A 20,228-nucleotide genomic window follows, 5' to 3' on the forward strand; every position below is an offset into this window, starting at 1 on the left:
TCAGCAGCAGAAGAGCTAGTAAAAGAACAGCTTGAGGCTGGACATATACGACCCTCTGTGTCCCCTTGGAATACACCTATATTTGTCATTAGAAAAAAAAATCTGGAAAGTGGTGATTGTTACATGACCTTAGGGCTATTAATAATCAGATGCAGGTCATGGGTCCAGTGCAGCGAGGGCTACTGCTTCTATTGGCTCTGCCAGCCTCCTGGCATATTATTGCCATGGATATAAAGGATTGTTTCTTTTCCATTCCCTTATTTCAAGATGATAGTGCCAGATTTGCCTTTACTCTCCCTTCCATCAATCATGAGGAACCTGATAAGAGATATGAGTGGGTGATCTTGCCTCAAGGCATGGCTAACAGCCCCACCATGTGTCAGATCTATGTGGCTGCAGCTCTGGCGCCCATGCGGCAGTGTTTTCCCATAGTAAGATGTGTCCATTACATGGATGATATCCTCCTTGCCGCAAAAGATGAAGGAATATTAGAGGAAGCTTATTCCTGCTTGGATGAAGCATTAAGAAAGAAAGGTCTTTGCATTGCCCCAGAAAAGGTTCAGAAGAATGGGATCACTCATTATTTAGGCTCTAATATAACCTTTAATCAGGTTGTCCCACAAAAGGTAGAGCTGAGGAAGGATCATCTTCGTACTCTTAATGATTTCCAAAAGTTATTGGGAGACATAAATTGGGTCCGAGGGAGTTTGCATATGTCCAACTATGATTTGAAGCCTCTTTTTGATATCTTAAATGGAAATCCGGCCTTGGATTCACCAAGAGTATTAACTCAAGAGGCTAGGGATGCATTGCAGAAGGTAGAAGATAGACTACAAAAGGCGTTCCTTATGAGAGTACAGAGTCCAGACAAGATTAGCTTATGCATATTGCCTACCCTTTTACAGCCTATAAGGATTTTATGGCAAGATGGACCTCTGTTGTGGATTCACCCAAAGTTGTCGCCTGCACAAACTATACAGCATTATCCCACTGCTGTGGCAGAGCTTGCCCAACAAGGAATCTTATTATGTGTGCAACATTTTGGAGTGTCACCCAAAGAACTCATTACGTCATATGATAGCAATCAAATTAGAATATTAACTGCCACAATAGATGCATGGGCCATATTATGTTGTTCATTTTCAGGGTCCATTGATTGTCATTTCCCTAAACATCCCTTGTTAACCTTTTTCAAGGAACATCCAGTGGTGTTTCCCAAAGTGACTGCCGCTCAACCCATTGTGGGAGCAAGCATTATTTTTACAGATGGTTCTAAAACTGGTGCTGGAGCATATATGGTGGACAATGGGACACCGGTCATCCATCAATTTTCCCCAGGGACACCGCAACAGGTGGAGCTGCAAATTGTTTTAGAAGTTTTTAGAGCTTGCCCTTTTCCTTTTAATTTGGTATCAGATTCCTGCTATGTTGTTAATGCTTTGAAATATCTTGAATGTGCATGACTGATTAAACCCTCTAGTTCTGTGAGCTTCTTATTTCAGCAATTACAAAGTTTGATTTGGCTACGTAAACATCCATTCTTCGTTCAGCACATACGTGCTCATACAAGATTGCCTGGTCCTTTAGCTAAAGGCAATGACATAGTAGATCAGTGTACCCGACAAGTGTGGATGTTTATGGCTTCAGCTATACAGCGAGCCTCTGATTTTCATAAAGAATTCCATGTGAATGCACGCACGTTGCAGGCTAAATTTTCCCTTTCCCGTGCGGATGCGCGCCAAGTAGTCATGGATTGTCCTCAATGTGTTATTTTTCATCATTCCCCTAGTTTGGGAATTAACCCCCATGGTTTATGTCCCTTAAAAGTTTGGCAAACGGATGTTATACATATCCCTGACTTTGGGCGCCTCAAATACATGCATGTCTCTGTGGATACTTGTTCAGGGATTATACATGCCTCACCTATGACTAGGGAGAAAGCATTGAATGTCATTTCCCACTGTCTGGAAGCCTGGGCAGTATGGGGAAAACCTCAGCAATTAAAGACTGATAATGGGCCGGCGTACAAAGGACAGAAATTTAATTCCTTCTGTCAGCGCATGGATGTGCAGTTAACACACGGTCTCCCTTATAATCCTCAAGGCCAAGGCATTGTGGAGCGTGCGCATCGGTCCCTTAAAGAAATTCTTCAAAAACAAAAAGGGGGAATAGGCCGTGACCGAACCCCAAGAGAAAGACTCTCTCTGGCATTATTCACCTTAAATTTTTTGAATTTGGATGCCTCCGGAAGTTCATCAGCAGATAGGCATCATAATCCACACAGCCCTATGCTGTGGGATGGTCTGTATGTCAAATGTGTTGTTGATTGGTCAATAAATAAATCACTGATTGGTCAGTGGCCAGGCAGGAAGTATAGGCGGGACTAACAGAGAGGAGAATTGAGAGAACAGGAAGCTGGGTGAGGAAGACACTGCCAGCCACCGCCATGACAAGCCGCATGTGAAGATCCCGGTAAGCCACAAGCCACGTGGCAAGGTATAGATTTATAGAAATGGATTAATTTAAGCTGTAAGAACAGTTAGCAAGAAGCCTGCCACGGCCATACAGTTTGTAACCAATATAAGTCTCTGTGTTTATTTGGTTGGGTCTGAGCGGCTGTGGGACTGGCGGGTGAGAGAGATTTGCTCTGACCGTGGGCCAGGCAGGAAAACTCTAGCTACAGCCCTATGAAGGGCATGGTGAAGTGGAAAGATATCCTCACGGGTAGCTGGCATGGCCCCAATCCTGTGCTGACATGGGCACGAGGTTCTGTTTGTGTTTTCCCACAGGACCGGCTAGACCCTATCTGGGTACTTGAACGATTGGTGCAACGGGCCCCTCTGACGGAGAGACGTGATGACACCCCGGAAGCTGATGTGCCTGATCCTGACAAGCGTGCCAGCGGGAGCAGCTGAGGATCAACTGGTCGGTGGAGTTTGATAACCTGACTCAGATCCTGCGCAATGAGATCATTGCGGTCAACTCCACCCATGTGCACCTGGCCTCCGCTGTGGAAATGATGTCTTGGCTGCGAAATTCTATCACCTTTTTAAAGGAGTGGGCGGGATTAGGTGCCCTGGCAGGCCTACTGGTACTTGTCTCCCTGATGTGCCTGTGGTGCATTGTTCATTTAAAGGTTTCTCAGCAGCGTAATGCAGCCATGATTATCCAAGCCTTTACAGCCATAGAGGCTGGACAGTCTCCCCAGGCCTGGCTGGCCGCATTAAAAACTTGATCGCGCAGGATGCGAGGCTAGTGCACTGCACTTGGGTCTAGCTGTATTGCAAAACCCAAGAAGAGCAAGTCTAATTGCATGTGGGTTGATACCCTAATTCCCACCTCTGCAAAAAAGGGTATCGGATGGGTCAAGTGTTCTCTGGGTGGATGACACCTGGACTAACACCAGTACAATGTCCAAGTTGTATTTTGGCAGAGATTAGACCTCTGCTCTTGCCTGCTGCTTAAAACAATAAAGGGGGAACTGTAGAGAGCCGTGCACGGCCGCGCTGCAAAGATGGTGCCGGCGTCCGGCTTCCGCCTTCCCGATGGCAGGTGCTCCTTATTTGGCTAAGGCCAGGATCTGGCTTGCTTCCGCGCACCTGGACCTAATCTGGCTTGCTTGCGTATGTCTGACCCTATCGGCATTGTCCACGTGGCACTACGGGGTTGGTTGCCCAGTGGCTATAAAGGGTGTGGGCTGGCTTTCCCCAGAGTGAGAAGATGGCTTTCCCCGGGGTCAGAAGATTGTCTCAAGGTTCCTGAATAAACTGCTTGGAGAAGAGCCTGGTGTTGCGTCTTCCTTGCTGGTCGAGGCGGACGCGACACCTTTGGGGATATATTTAGTGTTGGCAGAACCATTAACTTCCCTACTCAAAAATTCAGAAAACAAGCACACTGAGAAACCAAATGGCATAAAGAATTTAAAGTCTGAAAATCGAAATATTCTATAGTAATTTGAATGCACTCTTTTATTGTCAACACTGATATGAGTGTAGTGTCTAAACTTAATCATTTGCTTTCCTTTTCACAATAGTAACATTAACTTTTGTTTTAAAGAAAAGGATGTGCTGGATGGTGGTGGCACACGCCTTTAATCCCAGCACTCAAGAGGCAGAGTCAGGCGTATCTCTGTGAGTTCGAGGCCAGCCTGGTCTACAGAGCAAGATCCAGGACAGGCACCAAAACTACACAGAGAAACCCTGTCAAAAGAAAGAAAAGGATGCTTGAGTGCTGTCCCCAAAGTAAGCTTTTCTGGCCTCCTGCCATAGGCAAAAAGGTTTTCCCTGCATCCTAGTCACCCTAAAATATTTTGTTCACTAGCATCTCTGGTCTATGAAAGCAGGAGGAAAGGTGCATGGCTTCTTCTACCCTGAGCTATGCAGTGGGGAAGCTGAGAAAAATCCTCGGTCTTACAATATTGGCTTCTCTACCATGCTTGAAGTAGGTGAGAATAACTATCTGACTTTGCATTTTCTTCTCTTGGTCCACTCCACCCCAAACTCTGCACACTGCAAGATGGCCACCGCTCAGTTCTGAGTCTTCTCCGGACAAGGAACTGGCAAAGACCAAAGTGAAGGCAAGGTCAAGTCTAACCTTACTGGATTACCGATGGAAGAAACTGCAAGAACTCCAGCATTTTACAGACAATTTTAGTACATTTTCATATTATAATTTATCATAGAAGACAGGACTGATGGTTTTGAAAAATGATCCCTATAAAATAAAACTGAAGAAAACTGTTTTGATATCTAGCAAGGCAATACGAAAAGAAATCCTGAGTTCCCTCTAATTTGCTTTCATAGTTCTCCAGTCCATAAACCACTATTAAATTAGCTCAGCCCACTCATCAACCCTAGTCTTCCTTTACAGTCCCCACTGCAGAGAATTGGCCATAATATAAAAATGATAGCTTTAATAATGTATATGGAATGAGCTCAAAGTTGAGCCATTAAACCCTCTGCTGCTTTCTTAGAATGACTCAAAAATGGTAAGCACATGTTAAGATGATTAAATAATTCTGATGGAAAAATCCATTAAGTAGTATTAGTGGGTGCAATATATAAACACTGGCTTTGCTGATGGCTGCTCACTGAGTTGCTGAAACTAATTGACTTGTTAGTTATCTCCTCTCTCACCCTGTCCTCTGCCCTACCCTCCCGTCCCTTTGCCTACTTAGCCCTCCTTCTCCGTTATTCTCCATTATCCCCCGTCTATCACCTATGTTCTACTATCCCCTCCCAGTTCCCCCACTCCTCCCCATGGTGTCTGTCTAGTTTCCTGGATTCTGAGTTAAACACAGACATCTAAAGATTTAACACTAAGGTATGAGTGAGAACATGGGATGTTTCCCTTTCTGGGTCTGGGTTACTTCACAATAATATTTCCCAGCTCTGTCCATTTACCTAAAAATTTCACAAATTCCTTTTTCTTCACAGCTGAATAGAATCCACCGTATCCAGATACTACATTTTCATTGTCCACTCAACATTGGCTGTGTCTATGTCCTAGTTATTGTGAATAGAGCAAGAATGAAAGCAGATGCTTTCTCTCTAGTAGGAAATAGACTCCTCCTTTGGTTATGTGCCCAGGAGTGGAATAACTGGATTATATGATAGCTGTTTTTCTAGTTTTTTGAGGAACTGAACACTGATTTCCATAGTAGCATTTTATAAGATTCATACATACTTCATGTGTGTGTGTGTGTGTGTGTGTGTGTGTGTGTGTGTGTGTGTGTGTAAGAGATTAACTGGAGTTACCATAACAGGATTATATTCCTCCTAAAAACCAAAGGTTGCTAAATAAAAAGCCCAGTGCCAGGTGCAGGATACCATCCCTGAAGTTATTGGTCAGGTGTGTTCTGGAGATCCCCAAAACAATGTAAGCTATTACCATTGCTCTTGGCTATCCAATAGAACTTGATGCTAAGACCATATTGCCAAACACACAACACACTCTGGCCATAGAACATGAAAAAGCTGCTACTGACCAGGAAGCTTCTTCCCTGATGGCTAGCTTCCAAGTACCAAAGGTGCTGTGCAGGCTACTCGTGGGGAAATGTCAACCACAGCCTTACACAGCTGGGAACGTTATGAGCGATACAATAAAGAGCTGGCAAGGTATGCCCACAGATGTAACAGTGGCACAAAGGTTTTAACGATGGCACTGTTTTCTGACTGGATTGAAGACCCATTCCACAGGAGGAAATCCATGCGTGGCACTCTAAGTCGGATCAATAATCCATGGTTGGAACTGCCCTCTAAATTTTTATCTCAATACTCACAGAACAGTGCAGCACTCAGACCTCATCAAAGAATGTTCTTTGTGTAATGAACAGTGGGTCACACAGGAACTCACAACTGGCTGAAGCATAGAGAATAATGCAAGCGGGATGTTCAGCTACAAAAGAGACATTTATATCACATCCTGAACAAAGGCTCAGGGACCATCATGGAGGTTGGGGTGGAAAAATTTTAAGAGCCAAAAGTTGAGGAGCACCAGAGTGCAACAGTGTCTTCTGGAGATGACAGGATGCTGTACTCACAGACTCACAGCAGCTGTGGTCGCCTGCAGAAGACCTGCACAAGATCGAGCCAGTCAACATGCTAGCATGGGGGGGGTTTCTCATGAGCCCCCACTCCTAACTGAGGAACTACTCACAGTTAATGGCTTCCAGGGAAGGAAGAGTCAGTTTTTTAAAGTGTGCTGGGCCCTGGTAGGCTGACCGCAGGCCAGTGGATAGGCTCTACACCCATGAGTATCTGAGCAGCATAAATTAGACTCTTGGTGGACTATTTTTAAAAAGAGAGGGAATAAAAAGGTGGGGGTGGACCTGAGAGGAGTGAAGAGAAGGAATGTGGGATGAATATGATCAAAATACATTGCATGGACTTCTTAAATAATTAATAAAATGTATTTAAAAAAATTGACTTACGGTGTTATAAATTTTATGCATTCGGGAAAGAATATTCACTTAAAATTGGATTTGGTGATATTGAGCTACTAACATCAATTCATTAATCCTTTGAGAAAAAAATAATGTCCTTTTTATGAAGAGTGAAGCCTTATATAGTGAAAAGAGGGTGTCTCAGTTCACTCCTTACAATCGGAACCTGTTTTCTCCATTTCTTAGTGTGTCATAAATAAACTTGAAAACATATGAAGTGCTTTATTTCTAATTACAGCTGATATATATACTCATAATATACTGGCAAATATACTCATAATATACATATGATTCTCAAATTCATCCATTGAACAATGCCTAGTGACTTTCAGTGACTGCAGCAGAGTCTCTCATTAGCTTGCAGTTATGCATTGCAGAGAGGATGTGCTAGAAGAAGCACAATATACCCTCTCCAAGGCCTCGACAGGTACAACTAACAGTCTTATATAAGGAAAGACCTGGATATGCAGCCAGAGGGGCTCACATGATATAAACCAGCACAGTAAATCACTATGTAGGAATTTAAAATGGGGTGTTTTCCGTGTATGTGTGCCATGTGTGTGCCTGGTGCCCTCAGAGGCCAGAAGAGGTCATCAGACACCCTCAAACTGGAGTTATACTCATTTGTGAGTCATCATGTGGGTGCTGAGGATCAAGTCTGGGTCCTCTGGAAGAGTAGCCAGTATTCTTAACTGCTAAGCCATCTCTCCAGCCCCTCAAAATGATGCTTTTCCACAGTAGTTAGTGACCTGGGAAAATTCTTAAATCTTAGTGCTTTAAAAAATGATGCAGAATTAGATACGCACTGAAGCCCTACACTATTTTAGGGTCTTGTGCATGGAATGGAATCATTTCTCCACAGCTGTGCCGAGTTTGGTGTACCTCAACATGTACTCTTCTTACAATCAGGACAGCCCCAGCATCGTAAATTCTTGAGCCCCTCCCACCAGATCTACTCAATCGGAATCCTTGGTGGAGGAAGGAGCCCAGCTATGTATTTTTTATAAGCCTTCCTCACAATTCTGATAAAGCATGAATCCTTCAGGCCTCACATGAAATAATCCTTCCCAGGAAGCCTTGCTTCACATTTGAGCCTGCAAGCTTCAACAGATCTGTGTTATATCACAGCAACCAAGACTTTCTAATCCCCCGGAGTGGTAGGTAGCCCAGCTTTTTCCTTATGGTTATAACATCAGTGTCTTCAGCTCCCACCAGACTGGATACTCTTGATACTGGATGTATACTCAAACCACCTGCAAGTGCTCAAGAATTCAGAGGCCCACATCAAATCCCAGGCCAGGCCGGATCTACTGCATGATTCAAGTATCTATACTTTTGAAATGTGAGTCTTCTGTTCAGACAGAGTTAAGAACCACTACATGCACTCCAGTTTCTTGAGGATTCGGTAACCAGTATGTATTAACTCTGTTTTTAGTGAGTGAGTGAGTGTGTGTGTTTTCCTTTTAAATTTTTTGAGTACCCCCTCCATATTGGATATAATAGAAAACTGCCAAATCACACCAAGTTGTCAGTGAAGAGTGAGTCTCCTTTGCTCTCTCGGTGCTCATCTCTCAGGCAAGGTCATGCTGTCTTACTCGCCAGTCCACACAGAAAAAGACGAAAGGTGTGTAGATTATTCTTCTACTTTTGCAGGCATTCCTGCACTTCTCATAGAATGTACACACAGTACTTTAAGTTTGGGAATGGGGGCCCTAAAGACACCTGTGTGTGTAGGCAGAGCTTTTCATAAGACCTAGACACTGAGAATTTCCACAAAAACAGAACCGTGGATGAAGTCTCGCATTATGATGAAGGCAATATCTACCTGGTATAACTGTCAAATTATTCCACTGACTTGGTTCAGAAAAATTTTCACTTCTCATTGAATATTTAGGATTTCCCCAAACTATCACCAGGAAATAAGGAAGAGGGATGCTACTCAATGTAAGCTTTGAACTCAATTAACATCAAAGTTCCGGATTTCCCTTGTCATGGCTTACACCAGAAGTGCCTCACCAACACCCAACACAGCCTGGATTGGTATACTAGATGAGTAGCTGAGACCTGGATTCCAGAGAGTGATTCAAACATGGTCAGTTCTTCAAAGACCCAGTTCCTTCGAGTTCATGCCAGAAGGTGGTTGTATCTCACAGCAACACTACACAAGCCTAAGATATCTTCTGGAGAAATGGACTGATACCAAACTTTGGATTTGGTTGGCCAATTGCTTTGGCTGATTTGCTTTTCGCTCTCTTACTCTTCACCTCTGCCATCACTTCTCCCTCTTGTCACTCTCCAGTTCATTCCAGCAGCTACTCCTGCTTCTGCCTTTCCTCCATTTTGTATGCCTGACAGGGTGGGAAATCAGCTTGTTCAGACTTTGAAAAACCACTACAGAGCCAAGAATTCCCCAACGAGCTAAGAGCTTTGGAGGCTGAAGCACTGAGGACATCTCTTTGAGGATTTGGAAAGTTTTCAACTTCTTGTCCTCAGCTCATCTAGTCATAGGAAACCAGGAAGAAGTGACCTTGGAAAAGAGCAAGTATCTCCACGATTGCCAACTTGACGATATTATTTCGCACTGGTCAAAGGACCAGATCACAATTAAGGAGGAAGTGTTTGGTATTTGCATGGACAGGATTATGGGGAAAATATCAAAGCTCTTATGTAACCATGGCAACTAGCAAGACAATGACTAAAATACCTAGAAAGAGAACTGGACAGTAGCAACCCTGCTCCTCTGAGAGCAGCCTACCTCACAGACACTGAGGACTTGTCCTGCTCCATAGCCATTTTATGTATGTCTATTCTGTCTCTCTTCTAACCTAGAAGTCAGGGGAAGCAGACCTTATTATCTCCTAATGCCTCAGTTTCTGGTGCTGAGTCCAGGGCAAAGTTCACCATTTAAGTTACAGTAAATAGTTGCTGGCTGGAAACTAAAACAGACTACAGCAGAAAAGCAACTCCACATAAGTACGATAAAATTTTTAAAAATTACTTATAGTTATCAGCCTTCAATGCTGATGAGCACTGAAATTCACTGCAGCAGTAGCCATAATTATCATGCGTTTAGTCATGAATTTTAGGTTAAGTCTGTGTAATGCTTAATTTTCACTTCCAATTTGACTGGATTAAGAAACACCTACAGCATTAGTGGGGAACACCTTCGGATGTGTGTGAGGCTGTTTCCAGAGAGGATTAGGAGAGGTGCCCTGAATGCCAGTGGCACCATCCCACGCTCTACGGTGCTGGACTGAAAATCAGAAAAGAGGGACAAAGCCAGAGGAGCCCTCTGAATCTTTGTCTGTGGAGATGTGAAGAGTCCCAGCCACATGTTCCCACCGCCATGAGCTCTGTCATACTTTTCACATTGTGGCCTGCATTTTCTGGAACCTTGAGGTGAACCCTTCTTCCCTTAAGTTGCTTCTGTGAGGCCTTTGGTTGCACAACGAGGAAGATAACTGAAACATCTTAACATCTCTTTTCTACTAAATTCTGTTCACTGTATTAAATCACAGTAACATGCTAGCCCACCCAAATCTTTTGTGTTTGCCTTTACATCTTTTGAAGGGTCAATATCTAGAATTTATAAGAAACTGAAAAACTGGATAGCAAAAAATAATGATGGAAAAATATGGTTTAAAATGGAGACGCTGTCTCAAGGAAGTCCTATCTCAAGGTGATCAGATGGAGCAGGGCATCCTCTTCTGTCCCCCTTGCCTATGCACGGGCATGTGCACTGCACATACATGCACATGCTTACACCATACACACGTACCCCCACAGACTTACACAGTGGAAGATAGAGACATTTCTCAAAAGAAGGCATGCAAATCACCAATAGATACACAATAAGGTACTCAACATCATTAGTCACTAGGAAAATGTAACTTAGAGCCACAATAAGATACTACTTCATTATATTTAGTGTGGCTATTATAAAAAACACAGAAGAAAACAAGTGATGATGTGGATACAGAGAAAAAGAACATATTCTCCAGGTGGGAATGTAAATTAGTACAGCTATTATGAAAAATAATGTGGAGCTCCTCATAAAATTAAAAATAGAACTATTCTATGACCCAGCAATCCCACTAATAAGCACAAAACCAGAGGAAAATCAGTTTGAAGAGACATCTGCATTCCCATGTTCATTGCAACAGTATTCCTAATAACATTCTTAATAACCAAGAAATGGAGTCAAGCAGAGCATCCATCAACTGAAGTGAAGTATACCACTTACATACATGAACTACGACTGAGTCTTAAAGGAATGGAGTTCTGCCATCACAGCATCGTGGACAGAAGCGGAAGTGAGACTAAGCCCTGCACAGAAAGACGAACACCACAGGATTTCACACAAATGTGGAATTCAGATGATTCCCTCAGGGAAGTAGTGAAGAGAGCCCACTAGTGCTTACCAGAGGCAGGGAGAGGTCTAGGAAAGCCCAGGAGCGAGGATGAAAAGAGGGAGAAACAAATTCTATTCCATGGCAGGATGACTGACCATAATGACAGTGCACTGTGTGTTGAGAACTTTAATTATTCCCCACAAAGAAATGGTAATATTTGGAGAGAGACATGCTTATCCTGATTTGAACATTATACAACATATACATATACTGAAATATCACATGGTATTCCATAGATACACATAATTTGATGTATCAAAAAATCCTTGGGATTTTCTTTTAAAGATGCTTTGGCAGCTTCATGAAAATATGAACTGAAATTATGAACTATAATATTCTTTTAGAACATAATTACATCCATTAGACCCAAGTGTCTATAATTATGAAAGAAAAACATTAGGCAAAATATAATTCTAAATTTCATGATGCAAATGTCATAATGGAAGAAATAGCTTTCTCATTCACTACTCAATGTAACAGTTTAATCTTATTATTACTGTAATAACTAAAAAAAAGAATGTCAGATATCTGTGCCCAAAGAAAACTCTCTCCAAATATGCACTAATCAAGCGTAATTCCTGCAGCTTTTATTTTTATCCCACAGCTAGTTTGGAGAGCAATAAAAATTTAAAGGAATGTGGTATTTACATTTACGTTGTAATTAAAGTTCCCAGTATACACAAAATGTCAATGATGGCGTGGTGCCCCCAAGTGGCAATAAGATGAACTGCAGGACTTTGTTGGGAGGGTCAGAAGCTGTGTCCATTTTGTAAAGTTCATTGTATCTACAAGAGTATATTACATAAACCTGTATTTCACAGGGGCCAATAATAAGTGTCTTACATCCCAATTCAGACCAGTGGTCTGTTCAAGTCAATTATTCTAATATTTAATATTAGGGAGATCTGCTTTGATCAGCTAAGTTAATAGTAGTCATAACATTATAGAAATCTTCTTTCTTAGCAAGCATTCACCTTTGCCTAGTTATAACATCACTTCCTTCTGTTTGTGGTCCAGTACATAAAGCAAGGGTCAAAACCTTACCTAATAATCAAATTTTGGGATAATGAGAGGTACTAATGAGGTAGCCTGCGCATAAACCAAAGTATGGGGGCGAGGGAGTCATTGTGAAAAATAAAATAAGCCAAAATTAGGAACTAGGATATTCTCTTTTAGAATATAATCACATATAGGAGTTATCAGAAATTTATTATTCACTCTGGGTTGCTGTGGGATGGTCTGTATATCAAGTGTGTTGCTGATTGGTCAGTAAATAAATCACTGATTGGCCATTGGCTAGGCAGGAAGTATAGGCGGGACAAGGAAAAGAATTCTGGGAAGTGGAAGGCTGAGAGGGAGACACAGCCAGCCGCCATGAGGACAAGGAAGATGTAAGGTACCAGTAAGCCATGAGCCACGTGGCAAAGTAAAGATTAATAGAAATGGGCTAAATATAAGAGTAAGAGCTAGACAATAACAGGCCTGAGCTAATGGCCAAGCAGTTTATATAATGTAAGAGTTCGTGTGTTTATTTTATAAGTGGGCTCTGGAACTGGCGGGACTTGGTGGCGGGAGCTGGAGAGAAATTCTCCAGCAACAAATGGCGTCCAACGTGGTGGCAAGAGTTTCCACCTAAAACCTGAGTAAAAAGATTCTAAAACGGAGCTAAAAACAGTTCCTAGTTGTCTCTATCAAGTTAGCGGCAGCCTGCGTGTTTGAGCTACTGCTGGCGGGTTCCTAGCGTGCGTGCTCGACCTGCCGCCGTATGGCAGGAATGAGGCCTCTGCAAGTAGCACATTAAACTGTGTGGTGAATTTAGCCTTTGCTAGTACAAAACAAAAAAAGAGGTTTCTGGGCTACACGCTACTTTGGTAAAAGTGTAGACCCACTATTTCTGAGAGTTATGGCTCCCAGAGCTGGCGGAAAGCGGACCGCAGCCATGTTGGGAAGCTGAAGTGGGCGGAGCCAGCAGCCACTGCGCCGTTTCAGGCTTAGAAGGCTGCAGTTTAAAAGTAATAGGCTCAAGCTAATATAAAAAAATAAGCCACGTAAAGATGACTACCACACAGAGAATCTGGATTATGTTCTCTTTGATATTCGTAACTGCAGAAAAACATTTGATTGTAAAAGCTGTTGAGTTATGCCAAAATGTATATTTTAAAGGTACCTTGACTTCAAAATTTGGATATAAGGATATGTTGCTTTGAAAAAGAGTCTCTGCTCTTGTTTCCACAGAAAGCCAGAGACTATGGATTTGTTCCAGATTAAGATACATCAGGTTTGACCAGCCAAGACCCCCTGAAAGGTCTCCAGTGACACCATGGCCCAGATGATTCAACATCCAGAATGGTTTCAAGGCAACTGACTCAGACGATACAGCCTCATGGACTACTCCATGATCCTAAAATTTTCTTCGTGTCCCCATAAGATACAGCGCCCCCCTCCAGCAGGAAGTAGTAAGAGAAGCTACGCCCAAATTCCCAAATATACCAAGCTGGCTTTAGAGATGGAATTGGCTCACTCCCCCTCTAAACCCAGACATATTGCTCAAAAAAAAAAAAAAATGGTTAAGAGATTCTTGTGTCCCAAATCAGAAGAGCCCTCTGGTGTGGGACAGAGAAAAAACAATATTTTTATTTAAATCAGGTTGATTATAAATACAATCTCTTTCTAAAACAAAAAGGGGGATAGTTTAGATATGATAGGATGAAAGGGTAGATTAATGAACCTACTTTTAAAGAGTAACAACTTGTTTAAAATGTTTTACATTGCTATAGATTTTAGTTTATTGATACAAATTTAAACTTAATTTTGTTATACTGTATATATATTTCTATTCTTGTTTAAGGTATTATGTTTATGTAACTCATTTAAAATTATAATGGATATGATAGGATGAAAGGGTAGATTAATGAACCTACTTTTAAAGAGTAACAACTTGTTTAAAATGTTTTGCATTGCTATAGATTTTAGTTTATTGATACAAATTTAAACTTAATTTTGTTATACTGTATATATATTTCTATTCTTGTTTAAGGTATTATGTTTATGTAACTCATTTAAAATTATAATGGATAATTAAAAATAGATTAATAATTAGTCATCTATGATAATCATATTTGTAGCCATGTTAGTTAAGTCTTCTAGGTATACATAGTTATATTTCAGATAGATAGGTAGTCTTCAAACACTTCAAAGACCTACAGAATATGACATTTAAAATGTTTTAAAAATTTAGACTTTCTGGACAGTGAGACATGTCTGCTCCTGACAGCACCGATTTACTTCAGAGAGGAGGATGGGCATCGAAGACACTCCATATGGAGTTTATCTTCACCTTGACAAAAATAGCCATTTGGGCAAGAAACTGTTCTTGCTTGGACTGCCTGATCAACTGGACATGCAGGACCCATACAAAGGTGACCACTGAACTTTGCTTGACAAAATGGTCCTTCAGGTTCCTGCTTTGCAGAGAAATCTGCCAGACATTCTACAAGACACAGAGAAAAGTAAATAAGAGACTCTAGGCCTGTGGGCTGAAGACAGATGCCCCAACTTTACAAGAAAACTTTGGATGACTGTCCAGGCTCAGCTGTCTCTGTCTACCCTACAAGACTCCTAAAAGTTGCTTATATCCTTCTCCATTTCTCAGGTAGTAGCATATCCTTCTGAGGTCTTTGATGTGGTTAAAGACTAGATACTTACAATTTTCCTTAGTTATAATAAAAGATAAGTTAGATATAAAACCTTAAACTTACAAATAAAAGATAGATAGGATCTCTTCTTTAATATTGTAACTGTAATTCTTGCTTGATAAGTTTTTTGTTATATGTAATTTTACTATGTTAAAGTTAAAACCTTCCTTTTTAAGAAAAGAAAAGGGGAAGTGCTGTGGGATGGTCTGTATATCAAGTGTGTTGCTGATTGGTCAGTAAATAAATCACTGATTGGCCATTGGCTAGGCAGGAAGTATAGGCGGGACAAGGAAAAGAATTCTGGGAAGTGGAAGGCTGAGAGAGGGACACTGCCAGCCGCCATCAGGACAAGGAAGATGTAAAGTACCGGTAAGCCACAAGCCATGTGGCAAAGTAAAGATTAATAGAAATGGGCTAAATATAAGAGTAAGAGCTAGACAATGACAGGCCTGAGCTAATGGCCAAGCAGTTTAAATAATATAAGAGTTTGTGTGTTTATTTTGTAAGTGGGCTCTGGAACTGGCGGGACTTGGTGGCGGGAGCTGGAGAGAAATTCTCCAGCAACACTGGGTGACTAGAAAACCACCCTTAGGACTGAAGGAGAAAGTCCTTTTCAGAAAGAACATACAATGCTTAATCTTTATTGTCAACCTGACAGAATTCAGAATTTACCTAGGAGACATATCTCTGAGTGTGTCTGAGAGGGTGTTTCCAGAGGGGTTTAGCTGAGGAGGGAAGACTCGCCCCCAATGTGGGCAGTATCATCTGATGAGCTGGGGTTCTGGCCCCAATAAAGAAATACTGGAGAGAGCTGAGACCCGCACCCATGTCGCTCTGTTTCCTGACTACTCCCATTCCCACTGCCAGGCCTTCCCATCATGGGCTGCGTCCCCTCAATCCCGGGTAAATAACCCTTCCTTTCTCAAGTCACTTTGTGTGTTGTCATAGCATCGAGAAAACTAGCAAATACATTGTATACCTCATCCTCTAAGAACCCACAAAAACTCCAGCTTTCACCCTTCCTCATGCTGGAACTGACTGAAAACTCGGAATTCTAGATAACTACAACTTGTTCAAATGTTATACACAGAGACCATTTCAAAAGTTGATTGTAGCTTGAGTTTTCCTGCCTTGCCCACAGTCAGGACAAATCTCTCTCACCTGCCAGTCCCACAGTCGCTCAGACCCGACCAAGTAAACACAGAGACTTATATTAGTTACAAACTGTATGGCCGTGGCAGGCTTCTTGCTAACTGTTCTTACAGCTTAAATTAATCCATTTCTATAAATCTATACCTTGCCACATGGCTCGTGGCTTACCGGCATCTTCACCTGCTGTTTGTCATGGCGGGCGGTTGGCAGTGTCTCTGACTCAGCCTTCCACTTCCCAGCTTTATTCTCCTCCTTGTCCAGCCTATACTTCCTGCCTGGCCACTGGCCAATCAGTGATTTATTTACTGACCAATCAGCAACACACTTGACATACAGACCATCCCACAGCAGTTGATCTTTAAAACAAACCATTGGTAACACTTTTATAACTCCTACAACCTAGCAAGACATAGAAAGTCATGGGTCATGCTGATTTCAACCCATACTTGCATATCAAGAAAAAGCTTGAAGGGGTGACAGGAGCCAGAGGCTGTCGACGAAAACAGACATTAGGATAGAAACTTGATCTTCCGGGGCAAAGAGCTACTTGGGGGCATCATTCTCTCCTCTGTTTTGAATTCCTCCCATGTTTCCTCCCTCCCTCTGTCTCTCTGTGTCTGTGTCTGTCTGTCTGTCTGTGTGTGTGTGTGTGTGTGTGTGTGTGTGTGTGTGTGTGTGTGTACAGACAGACAGACAGACTGACCAGGAGTCAACCTTAGGCGTCATTCTTCTTCTGTTTCTAGTCACCTTGTTTTTGAGACGGGGTCTCTCGGTGAAGCAGGAGTTTGGCTGTTTTGATTGGCTGACAGCCAGCTAGCCCCGGGACCCATCTGTCCCTGACTCTCCAGCACAGAGATTACAAGCACATGCCACCACACCTAGCTTGTTTTATGTGGGTTCTGGGGATCAAACTCAGGTCCTATGCCAGCATGACAAGTACTTTGCCGGCTGAACCACCATTCCAGCCTAACTTCAGTTACAATTAACTCTTAACTGCAACAAATAGAAAAAAAATTCATCTAAAATGGACACTTCACTGTGAGAGAGGAGCAGGCAGTGGTATCAAGAATTTTCTAGCAAAATCAAAGGTGACAAGGGTACCATGAATGTAAACTAGTTTTGAATGAGAAGATCCATTTGTTTTAAATGTCTAGCTTCTGACTACAGATTCCGAAGAAAAGAGCATCTTTCCTTCAGTACACCCCATTTATCTGGCATGTGAAATACTGTTTATTTTCATTCTGTAGCATTTCTAAAAATAGTCATCATCTTGAAGAATTCGGCTTTCCTCATCAAGGAAGTCCACAACCAAGGTCAGAGGGAATATTTTGCCTTTGAGACTTCAGTATACATTAAAGTCATGTTTTTTACATAATCTACCCTATTTACCTTCTCTGGGTCATTTGAATATTTTATTTGGATCTGGAATGAATATTGTTGTTTTTAAAATCTTATCTGGGGCAGAGAGTGTAGCTCAGTTTTAGAGCAGAACCCTGTGACTTCCAAGAAAATGGGATGGGGATATCTAAAGAAAAATCAGTGAAGGGACTTTTCCATGTCTAGCAGTCTCTTGTTTAATATAGAGTACAGAGCACATATGACGCTATGTTTTAAATTCGGCCTAGCCTGTGGCTACGCACAGATTTGAACATTTATTACTTACAGTTCCTCTCCCTGTTTGGCTTTCTTGTCTGACACCAGATAGACAGTTCCAAAACTTCCACTGCCAAGTTTCTGTTGAAGAACATATCTTCTTGCAATCAAGGTAGTTGGATACTTGGAAATGGCCGTAGAACCACTCAGGCACTTAGCAGTCTCTTCAAATTTCAGCATTGCTCCAAGGTAAAACTCACTTGTTCTTTCCCAGAAACAGCCAGGCCTCCCGGTTAATGGTCAAAGAGTCAGGCAGGAAGTGTTTATCGATGCCAGAAATATGGAAAATCCACAGATCATGTCTAAAAGCAGCTATACAACTCCTACAAAAAAGTAGAAGCTTTTGATAATGATGCCTGCACCATACCTTGTGTTATCACACCAGCTAGCATGTGTCTGTGTGCAAGCCCGTGTGCATGTGTCTGTCTGTGTGCAAGCCCATGTGCATGTGTCTGTGTGCAAGCCCGTGTGCATGTGTCTGTCTGTGTGCAAGCCCGTGTGTCGGGGGAGGGTGGTGAAAACACTGCAAACTCTGGAAGGCACTTTCTCAAAGAAAGACAGCCTTCCTTAGATTTACAGCCAATTTTGACTGACATCTGAAATGTGTATTTGTCTTATAATTTTCTGTTAAATATTTATACTCCCCATCAACTTAAAAGAAAAATCCAAGCACAGGACCACGGCTTCCCTGGATGCTCTCTTCCTTCTATGTCTACTCTGGCTTACAACCAGAGTAAACTGGGGACTAAACCATCAATGAGCATACTCGGCGTTCCCGTGCATTTTTCCATGTAGACTTTAAATCATAGTTTATTTATTAGACTTGATATGGGGAGGGATATTAATTCAGAGTATTTTTGTCTCCCTTTCATCCTAAGCAAAACTTGATTCTATTTCTATTATATTGGATACAGAGTAATCTCCTTGGATTAGAAGCAACAAAATGCAACTCAAAACTAAAACTGCATTTTAAAGGTAGCTGAATATAAATGTATAGGTAAAACCGTAATTCCTCAAGGAGCTATGAAATGTATGGCAGTTGTGAATAACAGAACTGTTTCATGAACAGAACACATTTTTATTCCACCCAAGTATTAAATGTTTTATTGAAAATTTTTCTTGTTTTAAATCTGTACGAAAATATGATTTTACACTGAAAACCATGTATGCCTTGGCCCTAGGTTTTTTTATTCAACAACTCCAAAGCAAGAAGAAAAAAATATTGTTATAATGATGACCTGTAGGCTTGAGATGTACCACAAAACCTACCAGGGCAATCAAACACGAAAATTTGCAAAACAAACATAAAACCAAGTTGTAACACTGTCTTCTTTAAATAATGTACTAATCTGTTGTTTCATCCAGCCCCAGTGAGAGCAATAGCCCTCCTCAAGGGAATGTTAGTAAAATCTACAGCAACTAAGGAGTAGACCTCTAAAAGGTACCTTCTGTTTGCTCTTTGGCTGGCAGAAAAGTGGTGCTTTCTAGATAAAGTAAGCTGTTTGGGAAACTGTAAGGCCTAACCACAGCCTTTTAGATCACTAATAATTCTCTTTAGTGTGGAGAGGAGATTAAAGTTTGGTGGAGGACAGAACTCAAGATGGAGGGCCAGAAGCTTCTATTTGTAATGGAGAGATAAACCCAGCAGTGTGCGAACAGTCCCTCCAGGCTAATCTCACAGACTCGGCTCTGTCACTCTCATCCCTGTCCATAACCACAGAATGGACATATACTGCAGCCTGGATCTGAAACTAGGGCGGTGAATGAACTTGGGTGCTGGGAACACGCGTTATCTTTGCATCCCTGGTGCCTGGCTAACAGCTAAAATACAGTATCAGTAAACGTTTGGAAAGCAAGGAAGGGTCCAAAAAACCAACTGTGGTCTAAAGGTTTTGTGGACAAAAAAAGGAAAGAAAGCAGGATGGGAACTTGGAGAGAGCAGCGGAAAGATGCCCACTTTGTGCTAACCATCCCTAGGGAAAACGACCCATCCCGCTGGGGCAGGCCAAGAAAAAGCCAAGTGTTTATCGCGGGTGGGAACCGAGTGGTTTATGTCCACATAACAAGCACTAGGAAGCCGTCCCTGACTTCGGGTTCTGCTAAATCTGACCTGAGTGGTAAACTCTAACCCTGAGGTTAAAGGAACAACTTCCTTGACTCTCCAACAAATAAACTGACTTTTGCAAAACAGGCGAATGTATATCGAGGGGCTGGGCGCTTATTCTCCCGAGGGGGAATGGGGTCCGGGGGCTGCGGGGCCGGCTGCCCGAGCTCCACTTGTTACCTTTCCTGGTCTGGGACCCGCGACGCCCGGCCATGCTTAAAGCTCCTTGCCTCGGAGGGCGTGGTTGTTTGACACCGTCGCCACGGAAA

The 20,228-nt window shown here is 42.2% G+C and overlaps 1 protein-coding gene across 6 annotated transcripts in view; it reads right to left on the reverse strand.

The window, feature by feature from the left end:
- Nucleotides 1-20,223, reverse strand: part of Nek11 (NIMA related kinase 11) — a 266,743-nt gene extending 246,520 nt beyond the window's left edge. For all 6 annotated transcript variants that reach the window (XR_009380324.1, XR_009380323.1, XM_059268513.1 and 3 more), the window contains exons 1-2: nucleotides 20,140-20,223; nucleotides 17,866-18,178 (exon numbers count right to left, since the gene is read on the reverse strand). Coding sequence is in view for 4 of the 6 variants with exons in the window: in XM_059268513.1 (XP_059124496.1) it covers nucleotides 17,866-18,035 (170 nt within the window). In the remaining 2 variants the exon portion in view is untranslated. The remainder of the gene's footprint in view (nucleotides 1-17,865; nucleotides 18,179-20,139) is intronic.
- Nucleotides 20,224-20,228: the final 5 nt, after the last annotated feature.

The sequence above is a fragment of the Peromyscus eremicus genome, chromosome 7 (assembly GCF_949786415.1).
Source record: "Peromyscus eremicus chromosome 7, PerEre_H2_v1, whole genome shotgun sequence".
In the NCBI taxonomy this organism is placed as follows: domain Eukaryota; kingdom Metazoa; phylum Chordata; class Mammalia; order Rodentia; family Cricetidae; genus Peromyscus; species Peromyscus eremicus.